The sequence below is a fragment of the Kogia breviceps genome, chromosome 2 (genome assembly GCF_026419965.1).
Source record: "Kogia breviceps isolate mKogBre1 chromosome 2, mKogBre1 haplotype 1, whole genome shotgun sequence".
In the NCBI taxonomy this organism is placed as follows: domain Eukaryota; kingdom Metazoa; phylum Chordata; class Mammalia; order Artiodactyla; family Physeteridae; genus Kogia; species Kogia breviceps.
This window is the reverse complement of record NC_081311.1, coordinates 164623234-164641542: the sequence shown is the minus strand read 5'-3', so window position 1 is coordinate 164641542 and position 18309 is coordinate 164623234. Positions and strand designations below refer to the sequence as shown.

The following is an 18309-nucleotide window of genomic DNA, read 5'->3' as shown; positions in this document are numbered from 1 at the left end:
AAACCTGAGAAATTGAGCTTAAATTGTAACAAACGTATAATGACTTTTAGGATGCTTTAGCTGAACTGTATTCAATGAAAATAATTACGTTTCCCATTTAATTGGGGTAAATAATATGAAGAGCTAATGTTTGAACAGATTAAAAATTAAGTACATAATAATTTTTAACTATTTATCTTGAAAGTAAAAAAACCAAACTTTTATAATAGAGACTACAAAAGTTATTACTGAGGTAACTTTTAACAGTCATTGCTGTTAATTCTTTAAAAATATATGTCAAAATGGTTAAGATCATGACCTGCTGTCAGAGAGACACCTGGGTTACATCTATAGCTTTAGACCTTGACCAAATTACTTAACCTCCATATCTCTATTTGCTCACCTGTAGTATGAAGATAACAGGAGCATCTATTTGAAGGGTTGCTGTAAAAATGAAATGATTAAATGATACTGATTGTGAAGCACTGTGCCTGGCACCAAAGTGAGGCCTTGACAAATGGTAGCCATAATCATCATCACTATTACAGAAGTTAACCTAGTTGTAATTATTTAGAACTTGGTTATATATTTTATATACATAAAATATGTGATATCGGCGAGATATGTACATAAATCGCACCTACCTTCTGGCAATATATTTTACGAAGCAGTCCTCTTCCAAAGGAGATCCCGGGTGGCTCTGTCGCGGGCCGGCTCTCCAGGCTGTGCGGCGGCCGGGAGGTGCTCAGCGGGCGCGGGCCTGGGGCGGGCGCCGGAGCCCGGACGGCGCAGCGCGGCGGCCCCCGGACAAGCCTCCCGCGCCGCCCCGCCCGCTCGTCAGGGATGAGTGACGGCGACAACAGGTGCGGTGCGGCGCGGCGTCCGCGGCTTCTCCGGAGCCTCCGAGTTTGGCGTGTCAGGCCCCCGGGGGTCAGACTTTGACTGCAAACTGGCCTCCTCGCCCCGCACCAGCCTTCCGAAGTCGCCCCTCAACCGGCTTCTTGCACCTTAGTAAACCCTAAGGTCACCTCCACCTCTCGAAACCCACCAGTCCCAGAGGCCAACTTTTCTCCAAAGGGGAGGAGAAGAAAAGGCGTGAAAGGCGTGCGGTGCATGGAACTTTGCATAACCGTTCGGCCTCTCCTCCCCAGCCGTCCGAAAACAGGCGAGAGTGGCTCCAGAAGGGAGCACTCGCTCCGCACACCCCACGCCCGCCCCGACCCGCTGTACGCTCTGCCCCTGAGACGGCCCATCTCGGCGACCACGGCCCACCGCCGAAACCCGCCCGCCCGCGCCCCTCCCCGAGTTGCGGCGCCCGCCCGCACCGCCGTCTTCCGCCCTAGGCGACGCCGCCTGCCCCTCCCCACCCGCCTGGGTAGCAGGTTCAGGCCCCGGGGCCGAGTCTGCGGCCCTGCAACTGCCACCAACGCTGTCGCTGCCAGGGGTAGAGAGTCTCCGTCGGGAAACGTGGTGTTGCTTCCTGGGTGTGAAAGTGCTTTGAAACTTTAGGTTTCTGTTCCTTTCCCCCTGGCTTTTGAAGAACAGAGTGTAAGATGGAGACCGAGTCCGGGGCGGTGAGTACGGCGGTCAAGGCCCAGGGCCCTGGGCCCCGGGGTAGTGGGGAAAAGGAGCAATGTTAACTCCGTCTGTGAGGGGCTGGAAGGGCGAATCTAGAGCCTGCGATTTTGTCGGGAAGTAACGCGGTCAGGGAGCCCCATCGACTGCCGCGAAGAGCGGCCCGCCTGCAGGCCCCGTTGGGTTGTGTCGTGGGGTCGGGAAGGTGCGGCCACCGGGCCTGGACGGGCTGTAGACGGCCTGGGAGACCTCGGCAGCGACCGGGAGGCGGTGAGTGACTGGGCCCTGCGCACCAGGCTGCATCCAGCCTAGAGAAACAGCTTTCCCGCCGAAATTAGGCTCGCTGCGTCTTTGACGCTCACTCCCACCGGACTCCGCCCAGCCGCCCCCATGAGGCGTTGCCCCGGAGGCTGACGCCTCCTCTCCTCGACTGATCAGCGGGGACCAGAAGGCCCGAGAGACCTGGCGGGGAGCGGGGGCGGGGCTGGGGAGCGGGGACCTGTGCCCAGATAGGACCGGAACCTCTAGCACCAGGTGCGCGCCCAAGCCAGACAGGGCTGGGCGGGGGAGGGGCGGGAGACCGCTTAGGCCCGAGGGGCTGCGGCAACGTGCCGCCGCGCCCCGCCCGGCGCCCGCCGGCAGCCAATCAGCGAGCGCCACGCGAGGCTCGCAGGGCAGGCTGCACACTAGGCCGGCGTCTGGGCCCGTACCGTTGAGGGTTCCCGCCACTGCTGCTGGCGGGTTTACAGGGCAAAATTTCTCGCTGGCTAGCTTTCTTTTCCCTCCCGCACTTTGGTGGGGAGGGGGTGGATCCTCGAGGCAGTGATCAAGTTCACGATGACCCGAGAGAACCCAAGGAAGTTGTCGCCTCGGCCATTTCCCCCAGCGCCTCAGCTTTCTGGCTTCGGAGGGGAAGGCGCACGGAGGCCGTAACTGCGACGGTTAGCCCGCCCTTTTCCTGTTGTCTTTGTTGGCGAAATAGATGATAGATTCCGAGGTTAATTTTAGAGGGGAGGAGGCAGTGGGGGCACATTACTTTGGAGGAAATTTTAAATAAACTAGTACTATGAGTTTTACTAAGGACCCTTACTTCTAACCCCAAAACAGCACCACTCTAAGTGCTTTTCGTACGTTTGCAAAATTATTGCCAGCAGAATTTGACGCTTTCTTAATTAACTCAGTGAATCGCGAAGCTTCTCTGAGGAACTTAAAGATCAGTCTACCGGAGCTGTGTTACTACCAAGATTAAAATATTTTCTAGGCTATTATTCATGTTGTAGTCTTCAGCCCACAACCTAAGGGTTGGCATATCGTGAGCAGGAAGAAATTACTAATTTATTCATTCGTTCAACAAATAATTTATTGAACACGTGCTATATATGGTCCCTACTTTAGATGCTGCAGTGAACAAAACAGGCAAAACCCTCTTCCTTCTTGAACATTACATTATAGTGGAAAGAGACAACAAACATAATAAATAAATTACATGGTATTACATGTTGGTAAGTGGTAAGGAGAAAAATAAAACAGTTGGAACCCACAATAGAACAGGAGTCTTAGAAAATGAAGAATGAAGTGAGTGATATGTAAAAAGTTCATGTTTTTCCTTCCTCGGTATCATTTAACTGATTTCTCAAGATTGGAAATAAAGCACTCTGTTCTCTTCCATTCATGTCATTCCTCTCTCTCTCTTTTTTTTTTTACTGGAGCTTTTTTTAAATTTTATTTTTATTTATTTATTTATATTTTTTTTTTTGGCTGCGTTGGGTCTTCATTGCTGCACTCGGGCTTTCTCTAGTTGAGATGAGCGGGGGCTACTCTTCATTGTGGTGCTCGGGCTTCTCACTGCAGTGGATTCTCTTGTGGAGCACAGGCTCTAGGCACATGGGCTTCAGTAGTTGTGGCACGCAGGCTCAGTAGTTGTGGCACATGGGCTTAGTTGCTCCATGGCATGTGGGATCTTCCCGGCCCAGGGCTCGAACCCATGTCCCCTTCATCAGCAGGCGGACTCCCAACCCCTGCACCACCAGGAAAGTCCCATTCCTCTCTTACTGAAAACTAATGGAGTTGACTTTTATTTAAACAAATTTGGAACAAAAGAGTTCATCCATTGAATTCATTTTGTTTTTAAGAAGAGAATTTCATGAAGATTGATTTTTTTTTTTAACTTTGCAAATAGGAGATGACTATATTCTGTAACCAGGCAGAGAGAAAAGATTGTATCTACCAGAGCTGTTCTATTATCTCTAGCAATACAAATCCACAGTTGAAAAGTAAAACTAAGCATCCCAGAATCACCCAGTCTGGGCACTATGTCTTACAAGTAAAGTGACTGGAGTTACAAATAACGTCCAGATGCCCAGGGAGGATGCTGTTAGGATTCCCATTTTCTTTAATTGGCAACTACAACATAGCAATCATTAAATATGATGACTCTGTGGTTTAAGAGATGTTTTTATGAACTCCCTTACTAGGAAGTGTTTTTCCCCCTTAAGACTAGATGGAGAGGGCTTCCCTGGTGGCGCAGTGGTTAAGAATCCGCCTGCCAATGCAGGGGACACGGGTTCAAGCCCTGGTCCGGGAAAATCCCACATGCCGCGGGGCGACTCGGCCCGTGAGCCACAACTACTGAGCCTGCGCGTCTGGAGCCTGTGCTCCGCAACAAGAGAGGCCGCGACAGTGAAAGGCCCGTGCACTGCGATGAAGAGTGGCCCCCACTCGCCGCAACTAGAGAAAGCCCACGCACAGAAACGAAGACCCAACACAGCCAAAAATAAATGAATAAATAAATAAAAATTTAAAAAAAAAAAAAAAAAAAAAGACTAGATGGAGAATAGAGCCCATAAGGTCCAGCCTATAGCCCCATAATCACTACTGGCCTAGTCATTTCTCTGTACATCTTGCAGACATTAATTTAGGGATTATGGTTTTATTGGCCAATGAAGTGAAAGGAGAGCAAATGTGAAAAAGAACAACTCCATTATCTAAGTTGGAAATTCATTTTCATGAATTTGTTTCTCAGAGAATTTAAATCATCAACTCCAGGCTTTTTGAAGCACTCATTTAAGGTCTCAAAAGTCTGTTTTGTGTTCCCAGAAGGAAAATAATTAGCACGTTCTTAAACTGGTTTCTCTTTAAAATTCTATTCTCAAGTCTTGTTTTTTTTCAGATGTACCTTAAGAGTCTACTATCTTGCCATTGTGGGAAGGTGTATATGTTAATATATATTTATTAAAATCTAAACTAGGTCCCCTGACTTAGAATTGTGAACATATGAATATGAGCTCAATTCTTTAGCATAAAGAAAAAATTAGTATGAAAAATTTTAGTATAAAAATTTATACCTATGAGTTATAGGTATACAATTTTTTTTTTTTTTACTAAATCGGTCCAATTGCCAAGTGCATTTTAAAAATTTGACTTTAGAGTTGAAAAACTGTGAACTTGTGTCGGAGTCTGTTTACTTGTCAATACCCTTTAGCCAAAGACCACCACAAATACACCTGCAGTTTATTAAAGTTGGATCTTCTGAATTAACAACAAAGAAGAACATACACCATGCGGCCTCTGAGCAAGAAGGTGTTAGAAGAACTTATTATAGGATTTAAGCTTATATTAAGCACTTTTTAGAGAGGGTTTAATGAAGAAGGCTTTACTCTGAAATACATGTTGTGAGGAAGTGGGAGTAATTCTATGATTGGGTATGTTAATTCTTACCTAGGAGACAAGAAAAATTGATTGAAGCTAAAGCTGTGATGGATAAAGAAGGAGCGGTCTTATCAGGCAGGACAGAAGGACATTTGGTCATTCTTGTGGTTTGGGCAATGCTTTTGTTTTTGTCAATGTACAGATATGATTATGGAGTGATCTTGTTTTTATCTTCATCCATCACAGTCACAAAGGAGCCTTGCCCGATGTTGGTGTTCTGTTAACAAGGGAACACCACAGCCTAGCTGTGAGTTCCCGGCCAACTCCTAACAACACCAGGGCCTAGTTGGTTGTGCCAGGCCAGCTCCTAGCTGTCCAGGGTTACTCTTCTCTTTTTCAAACTTCTTTTGAGTTTAATATTCCTCCTTAATGCTTATAATATTTAAATAGTACAGTGAATAGTAACTAACATATGTATGTTTAAATAATATATTTAAGATTTAAGATCGTCTCTGTAGAGGAATGAATTCTACATTTCTTATATTTTTGTTGCCCCCAAAAGTTATTAGCTCTAATTATAATCTTCATAATATTAGCATAAAATTAAAGTCTGAAATACTACATTTTGTCAATGACTTATCTTTTTGAAGGATGTATGCTTTCATCGTGCATCAAAACTTAATACCCAGTACTAAGAGTTTAAAAGAATTTCATTTTACAGCAAACATCAAATCAGAGGCAAACAGATTCATTATCTCCATCCCCTAATCTTGTGTCACCTGTGCCTTTAAATAACCCAAGGAGTGCCCCAAGATATGGAACAGTGATCCCTAATCGCATCTTTGTAGGAGGAATCGACTTTAAGGTATCTAATTATGCATGCAACATAGTGTATTCTTTGTATTAGAAGTGTTTTATTTCTCAAATTGTTTCTTCCTGCAACTTTAATAACATATTTGCTATTTGCATAATGATTAGTAGGTTTCAAATTGTCTTAATATAAAGAATCTTTTCAACAACAATGTAGGTTAAATAGAGTATATATAATTGTCCAATTTCACATACAAGGAAATTGAGGCTCGCTGACATATCTATAGGCTCCTAGCTACTTAGTGACAAAGTGAAAACTAGAATTCTATTTTTCTGACTCATATCTCCACATGCTTTATTTCACCATACCACACTATTATACTTTTTTACATAATATTCTAATAGCCCAAATAATGAGTGATTATAATTTTCAAAAGAAGACTCAATTAAGGAAAAAGAAAACAAAAACACAGCAGTTTTATGGAATCCTGTTTCTTTATCCCAACTTTCATCTTAGGCTCCTGAGTAACTTCCTAGACTTCTATCTTTTGCAGGTTGCTTTCTATCACCTAATTTAGAATTTGATCACTAAAAAAGGCCTGTGTCCTAGTCAGAATAAAGCATTTTAACAGTAATATATTTAAATAATATAATCAGCCATTTCACTCTTTTAGAGAGGCATAGTTTTGTGAGATGTTTTGCAGCAACCCCATGTGGGAGGTGGTAGTTAAACACCTACAGGAAAGACAAGCATGGATAACTTAGGAACACTCTTCCAAGTGGATATATCAAAGGATTTCCAAGCTTATATTACATACTGGAAGTTTCAGGGAGAGTTGTCTTAATAAAAAAAAACTTGTGCAATTAGGGTATGATATTTGACATTTAATACTTGCTATCTTCCAATGATCAGTCTCTCACAATTTGTATGGAATTACTTTTTTCCTGCTCAAAATAAATGTTACACTTAATGTATTTGTCAAAACTGTGAGTCTTAAGCAAGTATGTGATTGGTTCACTAAAAATAAATTAAGGAAAATAATTTCTTATGAAATGCTTATTTTTTAAAAAATTTTCTGTTTCTGTAGAAAATATTAATAGCTGACCATAAATATTCAAGTTGAATATTCTTGTCCAGAATTTATATTATATTAGCTTAGTATATTTTAAAATAAATAATCAATAAATGTAATAATTTATATGGCTAGGTTAGTGTAGGTTTTTATTGAAGCCAATCAACTACAATATGAACTTTGGGGGCCATTGTTACAATACAGTCATAGCTTTAACATAACTGCTAGGGTTCTCTCCCTCATACTTATACCTTTCACAAAACCATAGGTAATTTCCAGCAAGGAAATAGTTTACCATAGTAGCAAGCAGTCTAAAACTTTTTAAAATTCTTCTTTTTAGAACCCTACAGCCCATCCCTTTTAATATTTAATCATCTTGACTTTGTCTCCTTACTTTTCAGCAAAGAAATGGAGCTGCAGAATTGAGCTAGTGATTTTTCTATCAGAGAATAGTTTGAATAATTAGTTTTCAAGTCTCTAATAGAAACCTTATTCTGACATTGATTCCATTTTGTGTTTATTGCAATGAGGCAGTCAGTTATTCTCAGATTAACTCAGTGTTTGTCATCATCCAGTTTAGCAGGCTTTAGGTTACCAACTAAAAACCAGTTAAGTAGTGAGGTAGCAGTGGAACTCAAGAAATATTGCTCTGCTGTTAGGCATGTCTTTTCCTAGATATATAAAGAAAAATTTTTTCTATGGATATTTAAAGTTCCTCTTGGGGGCAAACACTTATAGCTGAACCAGAAAATGAAATTGCAATGAAGTTAGTGTGAATACTCTAGAGAAAGGTGATAGGGGTCTATTATGAGACTATTTCAATTAAAACAAGATATGCCAAACCATCTTTGTAGGCATCTTGTACATGATAGTCTAATTATGACTCAATTTTTTTGCATATCATCATAATGTCTGTATTTAGCTGACATGTGTATTGAGTACAGATAAAGCATCTAAAAACTTTAAATCTTGTAGCCTCTGTTGTTATCACAAATTGAGTTCAGGTACTTTTGGAAATACATTTCCTTCCTAAGACCTTACTTTTCCTGGGGACTCTGCTGATTAAAATAGAGTGACTGGTATAGGCCAGCATAACCTAGTTCCACTGCTATGGCTGTGGACCTCTCTGAACCACAAGAACCAATAGTAGTATGCCCTTAGTATAGTTATAACCATGACTAGTACAATTTTATTAAAAACTGGCTAACTAAAGAACAAGAATTCCTTTAAATAGTGAGCTTTCTTTGTAATTTTTTTAAAATTCAGCTTAAAATATTTTATTGCAGTGTAATATTTTAACGACGTAGTATTAACAACTCTGCATAAAGCAAAGTATTCATATTGATTTTAATAACCTAGTGGTTTCATGCACTGTTTTTATGATGAGAGGCATTCTTACATCCATATTGTTATTTATGTTACCTTTTGTGTCTCCAAACCAAGCATAGGAGTTGTTTCATCTTTTATCAATTAAAATGGTTTTTGTGTGTTTTCTTTTTATACCATTAGACAAATGAAAATGATTTAAGAAAATTTTTTTCCCAGTATGGGTCTGTAAAAGAAGTGAAGATTGTAAGTGACAGAGCTGGAGTGTCCAAAGGGTTAGTATCACTATAGATAGTACATGGAATTGACAATTGTATTTTTATTGGATTACTAGGTTTTGTATACTAATTTACTTTGGTTCCATTTTTTAAAAGAGAGTTTCATGCCTTCTTCTTTCCTCCTACCTTTTGATTTCAGTGTGTGTGTGTTTGTGTATTTTGGAGGAATGGTGACACTATAATATTCCCTAATTTGTTGGAAAGTTATTCTTGCAAAGGCTGAGGGACCATTCATTGCTAGGTAATAAGCACTTAATGTCGAGTAGCTGTTGTCCAGTAGCCAAGGAATCAGAAGCTAAAGGAATCTGATATTTTTGGAATTGTATACCTGCTTTAGAATAGAGAGAACTTTACTTGAAAAAGACTGACACAAAAGAATGTCCATAGGTTGTGCCTCAATGACCTAATTAGGGGACTAATCTGAGAAATATAACTCTTAATGAGAATGATTTTTAATTGCCAAATCAAGGAGAATGAAAATTAAGGGAAAAAAGCAGTAGGATTTGTCTAGAACTGTCTAGTGCCCTTAGAACTGTTTCAGTGGATTGGTATATTCAAAAGCCAAATACCAGAGAAGAAGGTAGTTTGCATAGGGTACTTGCTTAAGAAGTTTGACTGCAAAGTTAAAGAAATCAATGAAGGATTATGTTTGTTTTCTTGAAAAAAAAGGGAATATATACATACTTATAGGCAGGGACCATTAAGCTGGAAGGAAAATTATATTAGTGGGAAACTACATGTAAGTATGACAGGTGGACACTTAGGAAGAGATGAGATCCTGCAGAGGTTATTTTTAAACAAATGAGATATTTCCTGAGACTGATAATCAATATTAGGATGAAGTGAGATTGTACCTCTTTTATTTGGCTTAATAGAATTTGTAATATACATTTTTTAATCATTGAAAAACACACATAGAAATGTAGACTGTATTTTATGCTTTTTCCACTGGGTGGTATATGTGTTCTACCAAAAAAAAAAACTAATAATAGCGTAAAAATATTTATTTAGCCGTTGTTTAATGTTTGGGCAAATAGAAAAAAAGAAATTCCTTTGTTGAAAAAGAAAATTCACATATAATACAGTAATTATGAATTGAAGAAACAGTCAATGTTTACTAATTACACAATACATAATTATATAATAGTAATTATGAATTGAGGAAAATAATAGTTTAGCACTACTAAGAAGAGTTTCCTTAAGTTATCCAAATAGAGATTACATTTTGGGGGATATACTTTTTATTTCTTTCATTCCTTTTGTTCTACCTATTTTGGCATTTTGGACATGGCATACATTGTGTATTTGTGTCTTGATCATATGATTTATACTCTGAAGGTAACAAATATATATGAAAAAGCATATATAAAGTCTGGGTTGTACGTTTTTGTTTTTGTTTTTGTTTTTGTGGTACGCGGGCCTCTCACTGTTGTGGCCTCTCCCGTTGCGGAGCACAGGCTCCGGACGCGCAGGCTCAGTGACCATGGCTCACTGGCCCAGCCGCTCCGCGGCATGTGGGATCTTCCCGGACTGGGGCACGAACCTGTATCCCCTGCATCGGCAGGCGGATTCTCAACCACTGCGCCACCAGGGAAGCCCTGTACGTATTTTTAATTGATTTTATTGGGGAAATATACTAATAGTTGCATTATCAGTTTATATATGCTGATAATAGTAAATAATATGTTTGTATACTCATTTACCAACATAAAAAATTTTATTATGTTGAAACTTTTAAATTTTTAAAGGTTTTTTTCTACTTTGATTTCTATTTAAACCAAACTTCTATCATTTTAAAAGGAGATTACTGCTCTGGACTGAAATTTATTGCATCCCAATTTGTAAACCAGAATACAAATCTCTCATGCTTTCCTGCCTTACTTACAGCTCAGGTCTGAAACTGTTTCAAGATACCTGGTATTTTTTTTTTTTTTCATTTAGTCCCCTCCCTTTAAGAGGAGGTGACAGTGTTAAGCTGTGAATGATTCTCCTAAGTTTTGCATACTGGTGCACCAAGGAAAAATGTTCACTCCTACCATGGCCCATTCTTTCTTTTTTGTTTTTTTTCTTTATTTGGCTGCGCCTTGAGGTATGTGGGATGTTCCCCGACCAAGGATCGAACCCATGCCCCCTGCATTGGGAGTGCAGAGGCTTAACCGCTGGACTGCCAGGGAAGTCCCCCACAATGGCCCATTCTTAAAAAAAAAAAAAGAAAAAAAAATTTAATCTTAATATAATTCCAGTGTAATGTTCTAAGATAATAATTAATGCATTTATTTAGGTATGGCTTTGTCACTTTTGAAACACAAGAAGATGCACAAAAAATTTTACATGAGGTAAGATATTTCGGTGTATTTAACTTAATTTTTAGAACTTCTTTCTTTGAAACTAATCCTTTAAGGTATTAATTTAATAATAGGGTTCCAGTACAATGATTGATTGATTGCTAAAAAAAAAAAAAAAAAAATTTGTCTTCTTTGCTTCTTAAGATTGACATTGGCCTCCAAAAAAATGAATTAAAAAAAATTAAAGAGAAACTTTATGTGCAGAAAAACAAATTCCAAATAATTATGTAAGTATGGTTGTGAAGTTATAATATAATTTTTCACTTTATTTGCTTAAACTAAGAATTTAAGGATGTATCTTTCCTGAAGTGTTAATAGCACTTTGAATTCCTAAAAAACACTACAAATGTAGACTCCTAGAGTGAGGTTATCTGAGATTATTTCCCTCCTCTGAAAAACTTTGTATAGACTAAGAGCATTCATAGAAAAAGTCTATAGCCTGCAATTCAATATATAATAACTTTAAATTTGGCAACTGTAACATTTAAATTTTTTAGGAAAAAATTTTATTTAAATTGTATTTAAGTCATATGCAGTCGATTCTCATTATCTGTAGTGGTGTGTTCTATAAAATCACCACAAACACTGAATTAGCAAATATTGAAATGCTGCACCTAGAAGAATACAGGGCTAGTTTCCCACAAGCTTCTGCTCACAATATGTTCATCAGCCAAGCAATACGTAACCTTGTCTTATGTGTGCTTCTGTTTAAAGATATTATATTTAATTTATATTTTTGATTCATTAACACTGAACTCGTGGCCAACAGCACTATAACTCATGCCTGAATTAAACCCAGCTAGCACATATTTTCTCCATTAAGGCACATGACAGTCTTTTTGCACTTAGGAACACTAGCAAGCACTTCAGCACTACACTTGAGGGCCATTTTAAATAGCAAAACTACCAACATAAAGCACAAAAATGTGAAAAACATGACACTAAATAGAACATGAAAAGGACAATTGTTTACAGTATAAAAGATGGAAAAAGAAAACAGTGTCACCCTATTTGATCTTAGCTGGGACCACATGTGTAAGGCAACTCAAATTTTTCACCTCTCTGCTTACATACACTAATAACTAGTAAATCAACATGAAGAATTAGGGTCAGAGCACTGGAACGAAGATTCACATCCAGATCTATTTAAATCCAAAGACTCTGCCCTTTCCACTATGCCTTGCCGCTTTCAAAGAATGATAATAAAATAATTTATTTTTTCTTATTTTAGGCTGAAAAACTTAATTACAAGGATAAGAAACTGAACATTGGTCCAGCAATAAGAAAACAACAAGTAGGGATCCCTCGTATGTATTGAGAACTAATGTATTTTTCAGTATTTTTGCATGGTTCTTTTTTGAAATATTAGACTTTTAATAGAACTTCATTAAAATATCAGCTTTCTTTCATCTAATAAAGTAAATTTAGTGAAGTTGGTGGTCAAATGAATATTTCTTACCACAAATTAAAATATATTAGTTTGCGGGGGTGGGGGCTAGGCAAAATTTATATAAATAATGATGTTTAACTATATTCCATATAGTTACATCTTTAAAGGAAAAATCTTTTATGATAAAAATATAGTTTAAAATTACAAAAGAAATTAAAAGTAGTTAATTACTATTTAGAAAATTTTCTAATTAACAAAGTAATTTAAAATTAGAGTAAAATTACAGAAAGTGAAAATATAGAACAAATATCAGAAACTCTGGTTGTATGGTACGTACTGTAACCCAACCACATGTATGATAATTAACAGAGGAAACAATCCCTAAAGCTTTAGGAATTGGCTAAGTTAGATGGCTTCCTCAAATTTTGGTAATGCTTTCGACTCTAGTCTTTTTTTCCTTACTCTTCCCATTTATTAAGTTAGACATCTTTACAGTTAACTTTTACCTATAATATTTATTTATTTTTATTTATTTTTTTTGTGTGTGTGGTACACGGGCCTCTCACTGTTGGGGCCTCTCCCATTGCGGAGCACAGGCTCCGGACGCACAGGCTCAGCGGCCATGGCTCACGGGCCCAGCCGCTCCACGGTATGTGGGATCTTCCCAGACCAGGGCACGAACCCGTGTTCCCTAAATCAGCAGGGGGATTCTCAACCACTGCACCACCAGGGAAGCCCTACCTATAATATTTATTAAAATCTCCAACAGAATCTTTGGCTAGAAGGAGAAACTTTGCATAAAATTTGTAACTCAATTTTTTATTCTTCCTTAGCTGTGTCCAAGTGTCTACTGGGATGTTTAAAACATTAGGTGGATATTGTACATCTGTTAACAAATTAATAGATTGTGCTCATTTGGACTGTTCTGTTTTTGACTTACAAGTTAACAGATAATCAAGTTTAATTTTGACTTAGTATTTGTTAATTTAGAAGATAACTGAAGTGTCCTTAGTAAGTTGATACTCCAAAATGGAATGCAGTAAATATGGCAGAATGCTGAATATTTTCAGACTACTATTGTTAGCTACAAGAGTTAAGCTATAACATGTGATAACAGTTCTTTAACCCATTATCACCATCAGTAGGAACAACTAGTAATGTTCATATTATGACCCACAAGTTGCTAAAAATAGAACATAAATCAGCACTATGCTGAATGCTTTCAAACAGATGAATAGTTATTTAAGAACTATTCAGCGCAAGGGTCAATGTTATGGGTTTTCATTTATTTCATTTAATCTTTACAGCAATCTGTGAGGTATTATTCTATTTTTGTAAATATAAAATTCAGCTTATAAAGGTAAAGTCATTGTTTTAGAAACATTTCTGCTGAAATAATCTTAAATGTAGAGGAGAGTTAATCTGGTCATGCTGTGGGTCTTAACCCAATGGCACCATACCAGAATTATAAATTTTCTTTAAATTCTTTAATTTTCTTTAAACTTTCTTTAAAGTCTCATGGTTTATGTAAAACTTCATGTGCAATTTGGATTCTGTTCTATAACACTGTATTGTTTATTAAAATGTTTCCTAAAAATAATTGTTTGAATAAGACTGATTCTGTAAGAAGATCACCGTGTTCAGCCTGTGCCTTTTCATATATCCTGATGTAACCAAGCTAGGCCCAAATTTGAGAAGTATGGGGTTAAATAACTTAACCAAATGGTAGCATTAGCCTTCAAATCCAGGACAGTTTGACTCCAAAGCTATTTTTACTTTTCTACAAAGAAAGAATAAGTATTAAAGATATATTTACAAAATATAGGGGATTCTTATCTCATTTTTTTTCAAATCTATCACTTCTTTTCCATCTCCATTACCAATATTTTAGACCCAGCTACCCACTTTGCTTGCCTTAATTTCTAGAGAAGCCTCCTAACTGGTCTCTCTGAATCCAATCATGCTACCTTCCAACCTGTCACACACAAGGCAGCCAGAGTGATCTTTCAGAAGTGCACATCTTATCATATTATTCTCTGCTTATTTCGAGCTGTCCTTCTCTTTTCTTTCCATGTTTTAGCCATCTAGCCTTCCCTCAGTTTCAGAACATAACCATATTCCTGATATACTATTTTCTTTACCTAGAATGATCTTTGCCATCCCATTCATTCTTTAAAGCTCAGCCCAAAACAAATGTCATTTCCTCACAGATGCTACATATATACATATATATATTTGAAATGTTCACCATTGTACCCTATACTACCTCTTCATGTCTTTATCAAAATTGTATTTAATTAATTGTGTAATTAGCTAATGACTATCTTCCTTACCAGAACCTAACTTCTATGAAGATAGAGGCCATGGCATGCCCAATTTTTTTCTTTTTTCTTTTTGGCTGTATCACTAGGGCCCAGTTCAATGCCTTGTAATAGTAATCACTCAAAATTTATTTATTTAACAGATAAACCTATGGTTCCTTGATGATCTTTGGAGGGAAATCCATGGACCTTCTGAATTGCGTGCAAAATTTTGTTTGAATATATGTATTTTTGAGAAAAGGGTCTGTGGCTTTTATCAGATTCTCAAAAGCATTGGATTAAGAACCACTAAAATATGCTATAACAATACTAGATGAAATGTGGTGAAAATATAAAAGCTGAGAAGTAGTAGTGCTATTTAGAGTGGCAGGCCAGTGATGCTTACCGTGTGGTTTGCAGCCACCAACAGTTCACTTAGAATCTGTCAAAATGCAGTTCCTCAGGCCCTATCCCAGGCCTCCTGAATCAAAATCTCTTGAAAGACCTGGAATTTGTATTTTAATAAGCTGTCTAGGTTATTATAATGAATTTTAAATTTTGAGAAGCACTAGTATAGTGGAAGGAGGATTGCCAGTTCAGTAATTTATATAACCTGTTGGTCAAGTCTTAAATCTAACTTGGCATATAAAATTTTTAAAGTCTCCTCCTGGCAAAAAAGAATTTTTTTTTAATTTTGGGGGGAGGAGTATATATAACTTTCACCTAGGAAAAGAGATGAGGACCCAAAATTAGCAACATAAAGGTCTGTGGTCATGTTTGTAATAGCAGCAGTTGTAGCAAAGGGAGAGTAGAGAATAAAATATAGTCATAGCATGAGTGAGTGCTTGCTGATAGTAGATCCAAAGAATTTGTAAGGTGGAACAAGCGTCTTGAGGAAAGTAGAATTTTGTCTAATTTCACTGCCTCCATCTTCTTTGGCCTTTTACAAATAAACAGTCTTACTAAGATCTTAGGAACTTCACTACAGTGTCTATAGTCTTCAGGAAACTCTAAATTATATGTAACTTATATTGGTAAAAATAATGACTTTGCTGATATAATCTCAATTGTTAAGTTTTGTGTTTCATTATCCTAGTATTAAAATCTGAATTGGTGAATTTTTAGTATTCCTTATTAAATTTGTTTCTTTTTCTTTCATTTACCTTAAGCTAACAAAAGCTCTAAGGTAGTGAGTTTGAAAATATATATATATTTCAAAGATACTTTAACATAGGAATTTTTTAAAGAACTTATAACATTCAATTTTTACTGTAGCTATATATATGTGTTAAGATAAACATTTTCGGGCTTCCCTGGTGGCGCAGTGGTTGAGAATCCGCCTGCCGATGCAGGAGACACGGGTTCGTGCCCTGGTCCGGGAAGATCCCACATGCCGCGGAGCACCTAAGCCCGTGAGCCATGGCCGCTAGGCCTGCGCGTCCGGAGCCTGTGCTCTGCAACGGGAGAGGCCACAACAGTGAGAGGCCCGCATACCGCAAAAAAAAAAAAAAAAAAAAAAAAAAAAAAGATAAACATTTTCCATTGTTCAGAAATTACATTTTTAAATGTTAAACTGAACATTTCAATTATTACTGTTTACACTTTGTTTTAGGTTCCAGTATAATGCCAGCAGCTGGAACAATGTATCTAACAACTTCAACTGGATATCCTTACACTTATCATAATGGTGTTGCTTATTTTCATACTCCAGAGGTAGCTTCTGTCCCACCACCTTGGCCTGTAAGTAATTTCATTTTAGAAGGTTTTCCATCTATTACTATTAAATTTTTTATTTCTGAAATATTTCAACCAGACAATTACAAATAATAACAGCCATGTAGCTACCACTCAAATTTAATAAAGGTTAACATTTTACCGTATTTACTTAAGTTCTTTTAATAGGGGGAATAAAATATGACAAATTCAAGTAGTCTCCTTGCCCCAATTATCTTACCCTCTTTTCCTTCTTAGAGGTTAACCAGAGTATCTTTTCTGTCCATTTTATATGTTTTTACTACAAATGTAGATATCCTTAAACAATAGGTACATAGTATTGCTTTAGGTGGTTTTTAAACACTATATAAATAATCTGGTTTTCCTAGTCAACATTATGTTTTTGAGATTAAACCATGTTGATTCTAACATATCTAGTTCATTTATTTAAATTTTTTATAATATTCCATTGTATGAGTGTATATTCCCCTATTGATGGACATTGTAAGTTTTTTCTACAATCAAGACTACAATGAGGAAACTATACTCAATATTTTGTAATAACCTATAAGGGAGAAGATTCAGAAAAAAACAGTTATATATATATGCATAACTGAATCACTTTGCTGTATACCTGAAACTAACACAACATTGTAAATCAACTATACATCAATAAAAAAATTTAGTAAGATGAAGTATTTTCAATGCAGTTTTGATATTGCATGTACTCTTTGTTAATTGCTTGTGATTTTTTAAAATTTAACCATCGAGGTCCTATTTTTTATTCTAATCAATTTGCATGACTTAATGTAGAATCAAAACTCCATCATTTTATATATAAATTTTATACAGTATTATTTAATATTTTTCATTCTTTCTGAGTTTAAAAGTTTTATAACTGAATCAATTGATTTTTTCATTTTACTTCATCACTTAAAATTTTGCCCTACTAGGGATCTGATAACTACTCAGATTTACTTTCTGCCAGTTATTCCATGATTTCATTTTTCTTTATACTTAACTCTTTAATCCGTTTGGAGCTTTCTTGGGGTACGTTCTGTGGTCATATTCCACAAGTTCAGAGAATCATGTGTGGAGTTTTATTTTGGTTTTTTTCTGAACAAAAATGGGCAGAAGACCTAAATAGACATTTCTCCAAAAAAGACGTACAGGTGGCCAAGAAGCACATGAAAGCTGCTCAACATCACTAATTATTAGAGAAATGCAAATCAAAACTACAATGAGGTATAACCTCACACCAGTTAGAATGGGCATCATCAGAAGATCTACAAACAACAAATGCTGGAGAGGGTGTGGAGAAAAGGGAACCCTCTTGCACTGTTGGTGGGAATGTAAATTGATACAGCCACTATGGAGAACAGTATGGAGGTTCCTTAAAAAACTAAAAATAAAATTACCATATGACCCAGCAATCCCACTACTGGGCATATACCCGGAGAAAACCATAATTCAAAAAGACACATGCACCCCAAGGTTCCTTACAGCACTATTTACAATAGCCAGGTCATGGAAGTGACCTAAATGCCCATTGACCGATGAATGGATAAAGAAGATGTGGTACATATATACAATGGAATATTACTCGGCCATAAAAAGGAACGAAATTGAGTCATTTGTTGAGACGTGGATGGATCTAGAGACTGTCGTACAGAGTGAAGTAAGTAAGAAAGAGAAAAACAAATATCGTATATTAACGCATGTATGTGGAACCTAGAAAAATGGTACAGATGAACCGGTTTGCAGGGCAGAAGTAGAGACACAGATTTAGAGAACAAACGTATGGACACCAATGGGGGAAAGCTACGGGGGAGGGGTGGGGATGGTGGTGTGCTGAATTGGGTGAATCAGATT

General features: G+C 37.6%; 1 protein-coding gene across 1 annotated transcript in view; it reads left to right on the top strand.

Moving 5' to 3' along the window:
- The first annotated feature begins 1532 nt into the window (after nucleotides 1-1532).
- Nucleotides 1533-18309, top strand: part of BOLL (boule homolog, RNA binding protein) — a 31800-nt gene continuing 15023 nt past the window's right edge. The window contains exons 1-6 of the mRNA XM_059054297.2: nucleotides 1533-1553; nucleotides 5924-6067; nucleotides 8595-8686; nucleotides 10971-11025; nucleotides 12266-12341; nucleotides 16337-16464. Of these exons, the coding sequence (XP_058910280.1) occupies nucleotides 1533-1553; nucleotides 5924-6067; nucleotides 8595-8686; nucleotides 10971-11025; nucleotides 12266-12341; nucleotides 16337-16464 (516 nt within the window). The remainder of the gene's footprint in view (nucleotides 1554-5923; nucleotides 6068-8594; nucleotides 8687-10970; nucleotides 11026-12265; nucleotides 12342-16336; nucleotides 16465-18309) is intronic.